This window comes from Chanos chanos, chromosome 2 (genome assembly GCF_902362185.1).
Source record: "Chanos chanos chromosome 2, fChaCha1.1, whole genome shotgun sequence".
In the NCBI taxonomy this organism is placed as follows: Eukaryota; Metazoa; Chordata; class Actinopteri; order Gonorynchiformes; family Chanidae; genus Chanos; species Chanos chanos.
In genome coordinates this window covers 48,404,291-48,418,446 of record NC_044496.1, presented here as the reverse complement: position 1 = coordinate 48,418,446, position 14,156 = coordinate 48,404,291, and the positions used below count along the sequence as shown (strand labels likewise).

Genomic DNA, 14,156 nt, shown 5'->3' with positions numbered 1-14,156 from the left:
ATGTACTATGTCATTTGTGGAATCCACTTAAAGAGTGAGATTTGTGGTATTTGCAGTTCACAGCATAATACAACATCAGATAATGTATTCATACATTCACATATGAAATTCACTATCAGAAAGCTTCCACAATGATGTTACACTTATCATCGAAAAAAAAAACCAAAAAAAAAAAAAACAGTTTCATGGGCTGACTATGAGCCTGGAGCAACTGATACTCTTTATGTTTTAGATACATCCAGCTCATTTCAAGGTGATGGCCAGCTGGATTTGTTTACTGTATGTGGAGCTTTAGAGATCGATGGAAAACCAGAGTGAATGGGATCTAGATTACAGTCATTGTGCTTTCTGGTAGAACAGAATACCCTGTGGGAGTCAGTTAAGGTTAAAGGAATTGCTTTGTGCATTAAGCATTTCGTGAAAATGCTAGACCAACAAACAGACTGTGCTCAGGAAAATCTGTATTGATGTGAGATCTTAAACTCAGTTAAGAATGTTGTGCTGCGAGAGCAGCCTCTGTGAGTCTATTGCTATCACACCTCACAGCTCATACTTTCTCAGTAGCTCTGACTGCCACATATGCTTCCTTTCAGGAAAGCGCTCGGGGATTTTAATCCGTCTGAAGTCTTGGATGCATCTCTCCAGTTCCTGCTGCACGGTCAGTTTCTCCTTGACTGGTTTCCTTTTCCCTGCCATGGTGTCTCGTGGGCCAGCGGTGGTTCGAGTTCGGAGAAGGTCAGTTCTCCTTCGCATCTCACTCTGCTGAAGCATCTGGGCTGGACCTTTTCTCACAGGGCGGTCCAGAGTCTGGATGTTGGGCGGTCGGCTCACGGGCTTAAGGATGACCGTCTCGTGGGGAGAGCTGGCCTCTGATTGGGTTTCAGAGCAGGATGTGGAGAGCTCGTTGAAAGAAGTGCCACTCTCACCTTCACGCTCACTTTTGTGGCTCTTGCAGCAGCAGTCGCAGTGAGAGGAGGACCATCCGGAAGGACCACCTGACACACACACACATGCACACACAAACACACACACACACAAACACACATACACACACACACGCGCACACACACACACACACATACATACACGCACACACATACACACAGAGATATAAAAAAATTGTAGATTTGCACATTATGAAGTACCTTCTGAAGCTGACAGAAAATTCCAAGTCATTCTTGCAAGTTATAAGCTAGTGCTTTTGCTAGTCTATCAGTCTTGTGTCATATTTCAGATAATTCATGCTTATAGAAAATGAGAAGCTGCATGCAACCTGATCACAAAGGTGAAAGAGTACAGATGAATGAAGATTATTACTGTTATCACAACAGTTTTGTGAATAAAGGTCCATGACTTTAGATGGCGCTCAGACAGAACAGCAGAGTATATTTATGGAATTTACATTAAAGCTAATGAATTTAGAAATATAAACTTGCTGTGAACTTTTTTTCCAGATGAAGAAAAGTTTCACTGGCAGCAATCTGAACACATCAGCATGTTAGGAAGTTGAATGACTGGGCACTGAAAGATTGATCTACAAATTTGACTTTATCAGTGACACCTCGCTATCAGACATCAGCATTAAATCTCCGACTGAACATTAATGGGATTCATTTGCTTTGTATTTACAACAATGAGCTTAACTTAAGTCACGAGGAGCTTAGTCCTTGTCTTAATGAGATAAAAGTGAACATTGAACATCTTTTGCTTGCCAATAGGAATGTGTGAGTATCTTTGTGAGGTAATTTGAATGAAATATAACACACTGTAAAAATTGTATGATCAAAACACATCCAATAATTAAAAGTGTCAGGATGCACTTCAGCAGTTCTTCAGTCCATGTTTTGACAAATGGATAGTGCTTAAAGATACATCCAATTTGTCTTATTTGGACATCAGCCATTTGTGGTCAAAGAGAAAATATGACCTGAAAAAAAGCACCTATATGAAAAGAGAATTAGATGACATCTAGTTCACCTTGGTGACTTTCAAACTACTGTCAGATAATTTAGTTTCCTGACACCTGCTCCAGCAACTTCCATGATAACATTTAAGTCCCTAGGTACAAAGTGCAGGTGCTTTATCAAGACTAGCAGGGGAGACATAGTTCACTCTGAATTTCTGGGGCACTGACTTGGTGAGGCCCACATACTATATCACCTTTATGAGCTTAACCAAAGATCCTTCCAAAGCAAAGACTACGTATAGGTCTATGTGTGTGTGTGTGTGTGTGTGTGTGTGTGTGTACTTGTACAGCTATCCTTGTGAGGACCAGTTTGAATTTTAGACCTTGGGAATGAGGACATTTTGGGAAAGTGAGGACATTTTGGCTGGTCCTCACTTCTTCAAGGGTCTGTTTGAGGGTTAAGACTTGGTTTTAGGGTTCAGGTTAGAATTAAGTTTAGGTTAGGGTTAGGGTTAGGGTAAGGGTTGGGGTTAGGCATTTAGTTGTGATGGTTGAGGTTAGGGTAAGGGGACTAGGGAATGTATTATGTCACTGAGTGTCCTCACAAAGATAGAAGTATGTGTGTGTATGTGTGTGTGTGTGTGTGTGTGTGTGTGCGCGCGCGGGTGTGCTTGTGCGCATACCTACTCCTCTGCATTCTCTGAAAGCTTTGCAGTTAAAAAGACAAAGGGCATTATCTGGAGCACAAAAGCCCATGGGAATAAGTCAGATATGCTCTCTCCTGGGGTCACTCTATCTCTCAGTCCCTCCTTCCTTCTCTCTCTCTCTCTCTCTCTCTCTCTCTTTCTCCTCTCGTATTACAGTGCTTATGTCCTGTATTCTGCCTCTCTTGTCTTCATTTTGTGAGCCTCTTTTGATCTGGTGTATAACAGCGAAGAATCAAGTCCTCTGTGTGGGCAGAGACGTACATTTAAAGCCTGTTTATATGTTTATAGCTATAATTGTCTTTAAGTACACCCACCAGTTAGTGGAACCTTATTATAATACCTTCTTGAGAGCAATTATTTGGCTTTTACCTATGAGCAGTATATTTGCATCAATTACTGATGATTCTTATCATGGAGATTCTAACCTCTTGCAACTGAACATAATAATGAGCTCAGTGATGCAGCGTGATTGCACTGGGCTGACTGGTGAGCGGAGAGAAGCTTTTTAATAGCCCATCCATGAGTCTGAGAAGCCAAGAATCAGGAGAGCCATTTCCTTCCATGGAAATTAAATCAGCCCCCTCTCTCTCTCTCTCTCTCTCTCTCTTTCTATTCTCTCTCTCCTCTAACACAGGCCAGATGAGGCCTTTTATGGAAAGAGGGTGCAGGATTTAGACATTGTTTCCAAATGGATGGATGGGGTTGCCCAGTGGGAGTGCCTGTCTAGGAGTTGGGCCAGCACCAGTAATAGTATCATAAAACTTTCAGGCTGCTGCAGAGAAATGAGTCGCATTGAGCAGCACTTCACCACGACTCTCTCTTCAGATGCTCTGCCAAAGTGAGGACCATTCTAAAAACAGCCCCGGAAAAGTTTATTTCACATATTATACACGGCTTGCAGACAGTTGGATTTTGACTATTTTTTGCTATTGTCTTTTGATTCTCAAAACAACATCAAATGGAAATTTATCCTTCATGGTCCAATGAGCAGCACTGTAGAAGCTTTGTTATGGTGCTGTTTTAAGTGGGGCACATTATTGGTATTTACATTGGACTGCATACTCTGGTAATGTATACACAAAATCAATTAATATACAGAAAGAGTATCTTGCAACATCTGCTAAGCCACTGATTGCATTGTTCATGAAATCCCTTCATATCCCACCCCACCCCACCCCCCTCCCCTCCCTTTCTCCTACACAAAGCACAGAGAGAAGCAAGCGTCTGTACAGATCATATTGCCCATTACTGCTGAGGCTTGTTTCCAGTGCTAACTCAGTTAGTGCATGAGAGTGCATTCATGAATCACACAAAGGGGGCAAGAGATGCTCTTGGCATGGGCACTGAACCGCGACGATAGAGTCAAGGGGTTATCCTTCACCCCCTACCTCGCCTCTCTTTGACCCACCCCCCACCCCCCGCACCCCCCGCTCGGACGGCAATGCCTTGCAGCGGTCCAATTCTACCTGTGTTCAGTGTAATATTTCAGTGGCAGCCCACCAAGAGGAGAAAAGTCTATCATGTTGGTCTACAAAGAGCGTGGTCTATTTGTAGTCTGTAGTTCTCAAGAAAAAACACCAGCCTTTAAAAACATTTCACATGCATTAATAAATGCTTAAGTGACCCCAGGTAACTTTTTTACGCTTAGGTAACCTGCTTTAAGAATAATATAATCAGCGCGCCTCCGTTCTAATGACGTAATGGTCTTTTGTGAGCCATTTTGAGAAGCTATTCCATGAAATACACCAACTGAAACAGATGAGAAAGTTCATTACTTATTAAATACATCAAATACTGCACTGTTCTTTAAAACACTGCCAAAATTGAAGTTCTCAAACCGAACATTTACAGTGTTGCATAAGCCCAATAATATTGCGTAGACAGATATTCTTAGAAACATCCCTTTCTCAGTAACTTCCCTTATGAGTGTAAGATGTAAAAAGGATAAGGCTTCGGCTTTAAAGAGATGACAGAGCCAAACAAATTCCTCTATGCTCAGACAAACCCACCAATCAGTCCTGCCATAACCCTGAAGGCCCTGATGGAGTGGAGTGGTTTTATTCAGACCAAACATACAAGTGCACATCTGGGTCTCCGCCTCAGACTCCGTACTGCAGGGAAAACAGACAGTCAGGAACAACCATCAGTTTTTTCACCACAGAAATGAGATGTTTATCCTTGCACAGCTTGGGACTGCTACAGAACACACTGGTGTTTTAATAATTCCTTGTTTATCATAACATTGTGAAACACCACAGAAAAATCTTTTTGATTAAATAATCTTGCTCCTTTGACTGAGCAGGGTGTGGTTAGGGAGAATAATTTACAATATAGCCACCTCATGGGTCACAATTATACCAAGCTAAAGGAAAAAAAAACAAAAAAAAAAAAAACAAGGAAAAAACGACATCAAATCAGCACCAGGTATGAGTGTTTGCTGCAGCATATTTCTGGTCTTGGCAAGAGTTTGGTGAACTTTTCTAAATTTCCCGAGTAAAACTGCTAACACCAAATACAAGACTGGTGTAGGAATACAATGCCTCATTCTCTGGTTTTATGCCCAGTTTTTTTTCACTATAGCTTCCTAATGTATCTGGGATATGGTAATTCACAAAGAAGATGGGTGTGTCCTTGAAGCTTTACGGTTGACTTGCCCTTGTAGGCAAGAACTCAATATACAGCATACACAATTCAGCAATCACTGCTGAAAGCCACGTGTGAGCAGGTCAGGGCCTGCCCCGACCTCTGCATACCAGCATCATCATCTGCTGCTTCATAATCAAGCGTGTATTATGTGCATATATTTAAGGAATGAGAATTCAAATTAGGACCCCTCCTCCTTCGATCGTATTTCTAATCAGGGCACTTATTTAAAAAAAAAAAAAAAAAGCTGACAAAACCACCTGCGAGATGACTTGAAATGAGGCGGAGTGGCAAGCCTATCCAGTTTGGCTGCATTCATAAAAGAGTCATTGTCCTGATCTGAGGACAAGTCATGCCAATCACAGCATCTCCTGCTGTCCAAGCATTTCCTGATTGGTAACCACGGGCAAAGTGACAGTGACAATCTCCCAACCGATAATGACAAGCTCACCCGTTTCCCGCTTGTGTCGCATGCTGCTGTCGCCTTGTCTGACAGGAAAATAGACTGCCAGCCAGATATACTGGCATGTTTGCTCTAAATCTGACAGTCCTTTAGTCCTCTTGCAATATGCTGATGAAGTATAATCAGCCAGGAAAGATGGATTTCCAGAGTGCTTGGCATCACAAAAATCAAGTATTTGGAGATATGAAGAAAGTAAGTGTTACCACCTGAGGGGCAAAAAGAAAAAAAAAAAGAAGCCAGGACATCAAAAATTGTTGACTAATTTCTCCCATTTTGATTCTATTCATCAAAGACACATATTAAATACTTTTGGACTTATTTAGAATGGCTGCTTTTAAAAATACTCCATCAACTAAATTAACCTCATGTGTCATGTGAACTAGGCTGTTCTGGAGGTCAAGTGAAGAGCACAGCACAGCTTAGAACAAAAGAATGACCTCTCCATCTTCTAACTGGCAGTTTGAGGTTTTAGGTCGATGAGCTTTGTTACTGGTTTCCTTTGAGGATATGCTTGGGCTAAGATCTCCCCCTGTAGTCAGTCTGGAATACCTAAGCAGGGGATCAGTCTGACCTCATGAAAAACTCTCAGAAAATCCTCACCAGCCTGATAAACCTGTTCACAGAGCTTACAGGTTATATCAAAAGCTATCAAAAGCCAGGCAGAGAATTTAATAAAGTCACAGGTTGCTCAAGTGAGAATTAACTCACTATGAATGACTCCTGTCACCTCATAAGATTAACAAGGCTGTGGTTTCCCTCAGCTGAGACTTGTACTGTGTGTTATTAGCCTCACACCCTCCATCTCCTGTACAGATCTATACAAGCAGAGTCACTGCCCAACCCTGTATTATTCACCATTATGCTGGGATTGATTTACTCCATTCGGCTGTCATTTTGGTGCCTTTGTGCAGACTCCATTATAGGGGCAAATAACTGCATTCACAGGCATAATAAACACAGTAAACTCACATTATAACTTCTAAGAGGATGTGTCAAGTGTAATCTCTCCCTGGGCATGTGGTGTTTTAACAAGTACTGCTGCACAGCTATTGCAGGAGAAGAAAAATTAATCTCGAGCTACAGTTCAGCATGTTATATATATAACATGCTGAAACTACATTCTTCATTGCTTTAGGATGGAAAACATTTGAACCACAATATGAGGTCTAACCAATTTATGGCAAATGTTGTACACTTTACAGCAGAAAGTTATGCTCTTTGAGTGTTCCCCTGTGACCTGTGACCTTTGTCCTGGTACTGGTCTATTCCATGTGTTGTTCAACTTCTGTTCTTAATGATTCAATTGATTCTGTGGTAGAAAAACCTGATTTGATCATTAAATCCCCACTTCTACTTTATGACCAAAATTTGTCATTGGTTACCATTTAAAACTCTCCTGAGCACTGCAAAGAAGGTAATATTTAGTGTCATCTGATAGCTTTTTAATTAGAAAGCATTCAAGCAGGCCAATTAGATAATTAGCTATACAGCTCCAGTCTTTAACGAGTAAAACATAAGGTTAGAGTCATTCATCATCTTAATGGTGATGATTGCTAATATCAATCTAAAACTCTAAAATGGAAAAATCAAGCAACAAGCAATTTCTCACTCAGAGCAGTTTAGTATTTTATATATATATATATATATATATAGGTATACATACACACACACATATACATACATACATACATACATACATACACACACTCACACACACACACACACCTATATACATATATATATATATACATGTGTGTGTGTGTATGTGTGTGTGTTTATATATATATATATATATATATATATATATAGAGAGAGAGAGAGAGAGAGAGAGAGAGAGAGAGAGAGAGAGAGAGAGTAGAGAGAGTTTCTTTTAAGGTTTCAGCATGTCTTTCGTGGAATATAAAAGAGAATCTTTCTCATTTTTATTACTGACACACTATATATAGGCCTTCTATAGGTACATGTACAGTGTGTTAGCCTTGCAGTGGTAGAGTGGGGAAAGGCACTGACATACACATACTGGAAGGTGCCGCCTAGTTGGGTGTTGTGTCTCTTTAAGAAGGGATTTGGCAAGAGGGGTGAGCTTGAGAACTCTTTAAATAGTTTTATCGCGAACATATGCACCACATTGATCAACATCGGTTTTCGGTATCATCTCCCCATTCCCTGTCAATATTTCCCCACTGGACACTGGAGTCTTTCGCTTTCGCGCATCAGTCGGATTGCCATCACCATAACTGAACTTAGAAGATTCAGTTTGGGCTTGCTGAGCAAGAGGCACGGACATCATGGCGTACTGGAACAGCCCTCTGGAGACGCCACCCGCATTCACCCAGGTTTGGCCATGCGGTCCTCCTAGTGCATCTCACTAGTTAAATACTCACACACACTGGCCAGCATACTTACATGTTATACACAGCACACAGGGTGGCATTAGGTTAGGACAGTGGTTCTCAACTCCAGTCCTGAGGGCCCACTGTCCAGCACGTCTTTGTTTTTGCTCAGGACTGACACGCCTGATTCCACTGATCATTTAATCGTCAAGCCCTTGATTAGCTCAATTAACTGTGATAAGGAAGAGTTAAAATAAAGACGTGCAGGACAGGGGTCCCTCAGGACTGGAGTTGAGAACCACTGGGTAAGGGGACCAGGCTTAACTGGATTAGGTAGGTTATTTCCCTAGACTGCAAGCACTGGTTCGGTTGAATGACTACTAGTTGAGTGTCTGGCATTCTTTCTCCTGACAAGTGCCTTGTATGAATTTATGTGAAAGGGATGTGCAATTTGTTCATGTTCTTTAGATATAAATGTTACACTGCCTTTTGTGATAGTATTCTGTCGTGTTCAGCTAAATCATCAGTTTAGACGATGTAAAAGACAGCACGACAGGAGTAACCTGTGTTAAATATTTTGACTTAGTAGATGGATGAACAGGACAGCATTTCTCATTTATGAATGATCTTACCATACACCCCATGAAAATGGGTCCTCTGTCTCACAAATAATACACTATCAATTATTCAAGAAATATAAATTGGTAAACCACTTTGCCATTTGGGCGACGTTTTGTGAGCACCCACCCAAGAGAAAGCACTGAAGCCTGTAATGAACAACTGCTGCATTTGATCACAAGGGCTTCTGCTGATCACTGACAAATTCCAAAGTTAGATGACAAACAAGGGCTGTCACTCCATCAAGTCAGAACTGCTCTTAACCAAATGCTATTATATATTGTGTACAGAATTAGTCATTCTGTAAACTGTAATCTGCGATTATATTAACACTAGCAGAAATGAGATAATCCTCTGATAAATCTTATCCCACATAATTCTTTTGCTATATTCAAATTTGTTGAGTAAAAATATACATGATTACAATCTTTATCACCCACGCATTTGGTGGATGTAAAGATTGCTCCGTCGGTGTTTCAAGATGGGTCAGACTGTCCGTATAGGCCCACGCTGTACGCGACATTTTGTTCATACCAAAAAAGATTGTGCCGTGGCGTCAGTCTGCTATGCAGAAGGATGAAAAAAAAAACCCAAGACAAAACCCAGAAGTGACCGTTTAACGGGTTTCTCCCAAGATTTAAAGCCAATAGCATCGTACTCCAGGTCTTTGAAAACTATCCTCATTGGATGATAGCGCAGGGCGGAGGGTGCAATTACTCCTATGTGGTAGTAATTATATTGGTGACACAGAGTACTTCATTAACAAACCATATGTCTCATCACCTACACTCCCCTCGACGTCCTCAAGACTTTCTTTCCTGCCAAATGCGACTTCTTCACTTTCTCGGGAGGGACTCATCTAGAATTACGGACAAAGTGCTTTTTAATTGGCCATATGCTGCAACATCTCTCTCATCTCAGACAACTATGAGCTAAATTAGTCGCTAATGAAGACAGGTGTTGGTGTACACACAGTGAGCACCCGTGAACTTGAGGAGGCCTAAATCACAACATTAGGGCTAGACATATTACATAAAAGAAGATTAAATGTAGTCTTCACAACTTATACACGGCTATCAGGGCCTTGGTCCGCGTGGCATGAATTCGTCGCTTTGGGAAGTCTCATAAGTAAGCTATAGCCTATTGCTCATTTAGGCCTATCCGACCTTCCTGTCTGCCTAAAGTAAACTAAATAGTGTTGTACAGGGATGATCGAATTTACATTATGTTTCACAGCTGGTCGTGTATTTAACTGAAAACTGATCCACAAGAAAATACGATTGAACATGCCCGTACATTAACTTGAATAAACCAGAGCAACACCTCATGTAAAGTTAAAAAATAAAAACTGAATAATTTTGAATTAACTCGGCTCCGTATTCCAGAATAAATTACTGGGATTTTGTATTTGCATTTTAAACTTCGACGTGCGAGAATTTCCATGCATTGCCACCAGCAAAGGCGTGTAAACCTTCTAGTTCACAGCAAATGGATATATTTTCACATACTGCCGCTTTGTGTAACAATTTAACCTTGAGAATGTCCGAAAATACCCCCCCTCCCCAAAAAAGTGAACGTTCCTACATCCTCATAATACTCTGAATTTAGCCGATTATCCATGCATGCCTCCTAGTGGTAGGCTTCTCTCATGCCTGTTCGGAAAGTTCACCTAAGCGGATATAACAGAGTATGTTTTTGATTTGATTCATTAACGTCTATCTTCATAACATTAATAATGTGTACAACGACAACAGTGGTCATGGTGGAAATAAGCCTCACTTACGGTAAAAGACATACTCTGTACTACTGTTCCAAAACCGCTCATCCGCTTGTCGACTGATAACAGAGGAGGTCAGAGACGAATTACATGCAACAATGTGGAATCCACTCTCCGCAAGCATGTCAAATGCTCTTTCCAGGTGTCTAAACCTGAGGTAGAATCGAGAGGTGTATCGTTCAGGTGGCCTGTCGGGATCACGGCTGTCGTTCAAGGTGTCTCCAAATACTTCTTTCGCTAAACCAATCCTCCCGCAAATGAAAATTTTTGATAGTCCTCTGGATTTTGAATCAGTCTGGGACTCCCTTCCCCCTGTGCACGAACCCTTGTATCCAACTGTGATGAATCCGTATCTCCTATCGCGCGGGTCCAGGTAAGAGGAGGGGTACAGTCTCTGGTCGCTTCCCTGAGACGCTTCGTCGAAATCACTATAAATGTGTTCATCGGGACGCAGTTTAAACTCGTCCGGTGATAAAATTTTGACCAGCTCTGGCAGTTGAAAATATTCAGCCTCTCTCTTCAATCTCCCTTTCTCAGGAAAGTGATCCGGTAAAACGACATGTTTATCTCGAAGATAGTCCAATACATATCGAAATAAAAACCCATCTCTGTCGATAAAATAACGTCCCCTCATGTCTCTTGCCAGGTCGTTGGAGGAGTCTTTCTTAGAGGAGAAAATTTTACCAAGCAAAGAATTTGGAACACTTGTGAGGGTAGCATGACGAGTATAGTATACCTGTCCTCCTACGTTTAGCTCAATCACATCGGAAGAAGTTTGAGCACCGCCGTGGTCCTTTGGCGATTGATAAGTCCTACAGTTCTCAGTCAATGCCATTTTAGTCCTCCACCTTCAACTAAATGGAACAAAGCTCTGAAGTATTTAATCTTCCTCGAGTCTATCTGATAATTATGGAGGGAAATACATTTGCCGTGCTTCATAGCTCCTGAGCCCATCTGACCTTAATTGCTGTTATGCTTACCATGTTGACGTCGAATCTTCTTAACTCTACATTTAACGCTGATTTGGTGCCGCTGCATTAATTATTGTCCCCAACAATGTAAGACATCAAAAACAATGTAAGACGTCTGACCATAGACTTTATTTCAACGTGCACTCGTGAAAAATCTCAAACATATTAAGAGTGAGGCAAACATGTCTCGAGGACATTAATTAAATTCTCACCTCAGCCAGGGATCGAAAAATTAACTTCCGAGTTTTCAGACTCGAAGAAAAATGTTCTTGGAGAATGTCACGAACGTAAAACTCCAACTTCCTTTGAAAAGGCGCTGACTGATTAGAGATAACATGAAATATAGGTTATCCAGCCCTCACATAATCTTAGGGCACATCTGCAGCCCATCTGTTTGCCGACTAAATGTGCACATCTGTCCATGAATTTCCAGAAGTGAATTTCTGGAAGTTGTGCGCGTCCAGACCCTTGGTGTTCCGAGTATTACGAACGTGGTGAGAGTGCACAGCGTAAAGAGGGGTAAGACGTTGCTACCACAGCGCAGGGAGGGAGGCTAGTCTGTAGGGATAAAGTCTTACATCATCTTAAAGGAAAATGGCTTTTCGAAAATGTACACATGTGCTGCGTAAATATGGGACAAGTGTTCACGAATCCTGAGTCTTTAATAATAACAGGACGGTACATTCTACATTTACCACTGTATTTGTAAATCCTATCAATATAAGTCTTTGGTTCGTTTTTTTTTCTTGATCTAGGATACACATTCCAGAATTTTATCACATTAACATTCCTCACTTACTTCTTGGTGAGTCCAAGTCGTGGCTCTGCTGCGCGTACACAAACGTTTCAGCACCATGGACAGAAATCTCTTATTTAAATATGCAGATAGAACGTTTTCATTGGTCCCAGTGTTTCTAAAACATCTCCCCGTGTTTGCCAGTGTTGCGTAATAATGTCTCTGTAATTCTATTTTTAGTTTATTTATCTGTTATTAGTAATTGCACGTAAATATTGTAAAATGCATTGTAAATATTCTCACATAGCCTCCTGTTGGGAACATCATAGATTTTCTGTCTTAATCTGAATGTGTATAAGCGCGTGGTGATTTCTGAATATGAAGGAAGACACATATGTTCTTTGACATGCCACGCTCAACACACTGTTATGGCGTCGATTTTGAATTATAGAGGATTTATATGGGCTCTACACAGTCGTGGCTCTGTCAAAGCAGCGGTCACGCTTACCCTGTTAATTTTGTGTATTGTGTTGAGAAAAGTGTTGCTAGGCACCGACCAGGGAGACTGTGAGTGGGATTGATTTGAAAAATCCACCGCAGTTTTATATTCCCCGGAGACAGATTTCTTATGTAGCACCCACAATTAGCCTAGTTATTTTTAATATAGCAAAACATGCAGTGTGTTTCAATCAGACGTCTGCTCTTCCTTTTGGGTCGCTAAAAATACATTAATCCCAGGAGTCTTGAATCACCTACGGTTTGGGCCTCTGCTGCAATTGATCACAAGGAAGACCTACATAATATCCTTCATTTTTACGTGTTCAGTGCAACGGCTTTTTTTTTGTTTGTTTGTTTTTTTGAGGCAGAGATTTAAAGGGTTACAACCAAGTTTGTCGTGAATTATTTAAGGAAGCTGATTTTAGCTTGTTTCGTTCGAAAGTTGAAGACATTCCTGAGGCAGTGGCCATTATAACACTTGAATTATGCAGAGGCTGTCGTCTACAGACAGGAAAACTTGCCCCACTTCATTCCTGAATCTCCTCTGGGGAACTCTTTGTAATTAGTACACAGTAGTTTATTGCGAAAAGACTGATTATCCACTATACGTAATTTGTTGTACAACTTCAGTTCCTCAGAGACAAATCATCAAGATTTCCTTGCTCTGATCACTGGTCAAATGCGATGTGTTCTAATTCAACCAAAATATAGGCATAAAACAAACACTTCAGAAGAGGGAGCTATTATTGCTGCACAGCAATCCATTGACCTAGATTCTGTATTCTCTGGATTTCAGCCACTCTTGTCACATAAAAACAGCCGTGTATGTGAATTTGTATTTTGTATGTGAAGATCTGCAAGGACTTGATACTGGCGTCATTTTTGATACATTGCTGATTGATTAAATCAAGTTCCAGCCATCAGTGCAGACCTGTCTTTGTTTATGTCCTCATATTGTGTGTTTTAGGGGAACAGCTTTTAATTCTAAGGCTAATTCTCATGTGAAAAGCACATTATTTATGCCTAATGGTTTTTCTAATTAGGTAGATACCAGCTGCAAATCCATATGCTCAGCCAGATGATCAAGTTATCTATTAAATCTGATCAAATCTATTGATAACATAGTAATAGATTCATTATTCTCTTGTACTTGGTATCTGAAAGGATATCTTAATAAAAGAAAAACTGTACATTGGTAAAAGTAGACCTGTTTCCCTCAGTTCCCTCACTTTTAGCCTTGTAATATCCAGAATGATTACCTGCTCTTATGAAGCTTTGCCACAAGCAAAATAACTATCAGAATGTACTTCAGATCGCTGTTTTTCTAAATCATAGACTTCATGGAAGCATTGATTTTGTCTTAATAACTTTTGGCCTACCACAAATATTTAAAAGTGTAATTAAGCACATAGAAATAACATTATAGATTTTGCAGGATCCCTGATCATAGTCTCATTCTGCAGTCTTTTCTTTCTTATCAAAATACTCATCTTTAAATGTGCAT

The 14,156-nt window shown here is 40.7% G+C and overlaps 1 protein-coding gene across 1 annotated transcript; it reads right to left on the bottom strand.

The window, feature by feature from the left end:
- Nucleotides 1-540: 540 nt before the first annotated feature.
- Nucleotides 541-11,282, bottom strand: kctd16a (potassium channel tetramerization domain containing 16a). Its single transcript, XM_030766399.1, has 2 exons — nt 10,454-11,282; nt 541-995 (listed from the first exon to the last, which is right to left on the bottom strand). Exons 1-2 carry the CDS (start codon nt 11,280-11,282, stop codon nt 541-543), a joined length of 1,284 nt encoding a protein of 427 aa, XP_030622259.1.
- Nucleotides 11,283-14,156: the final 2,874 nt, after the last annotated feature.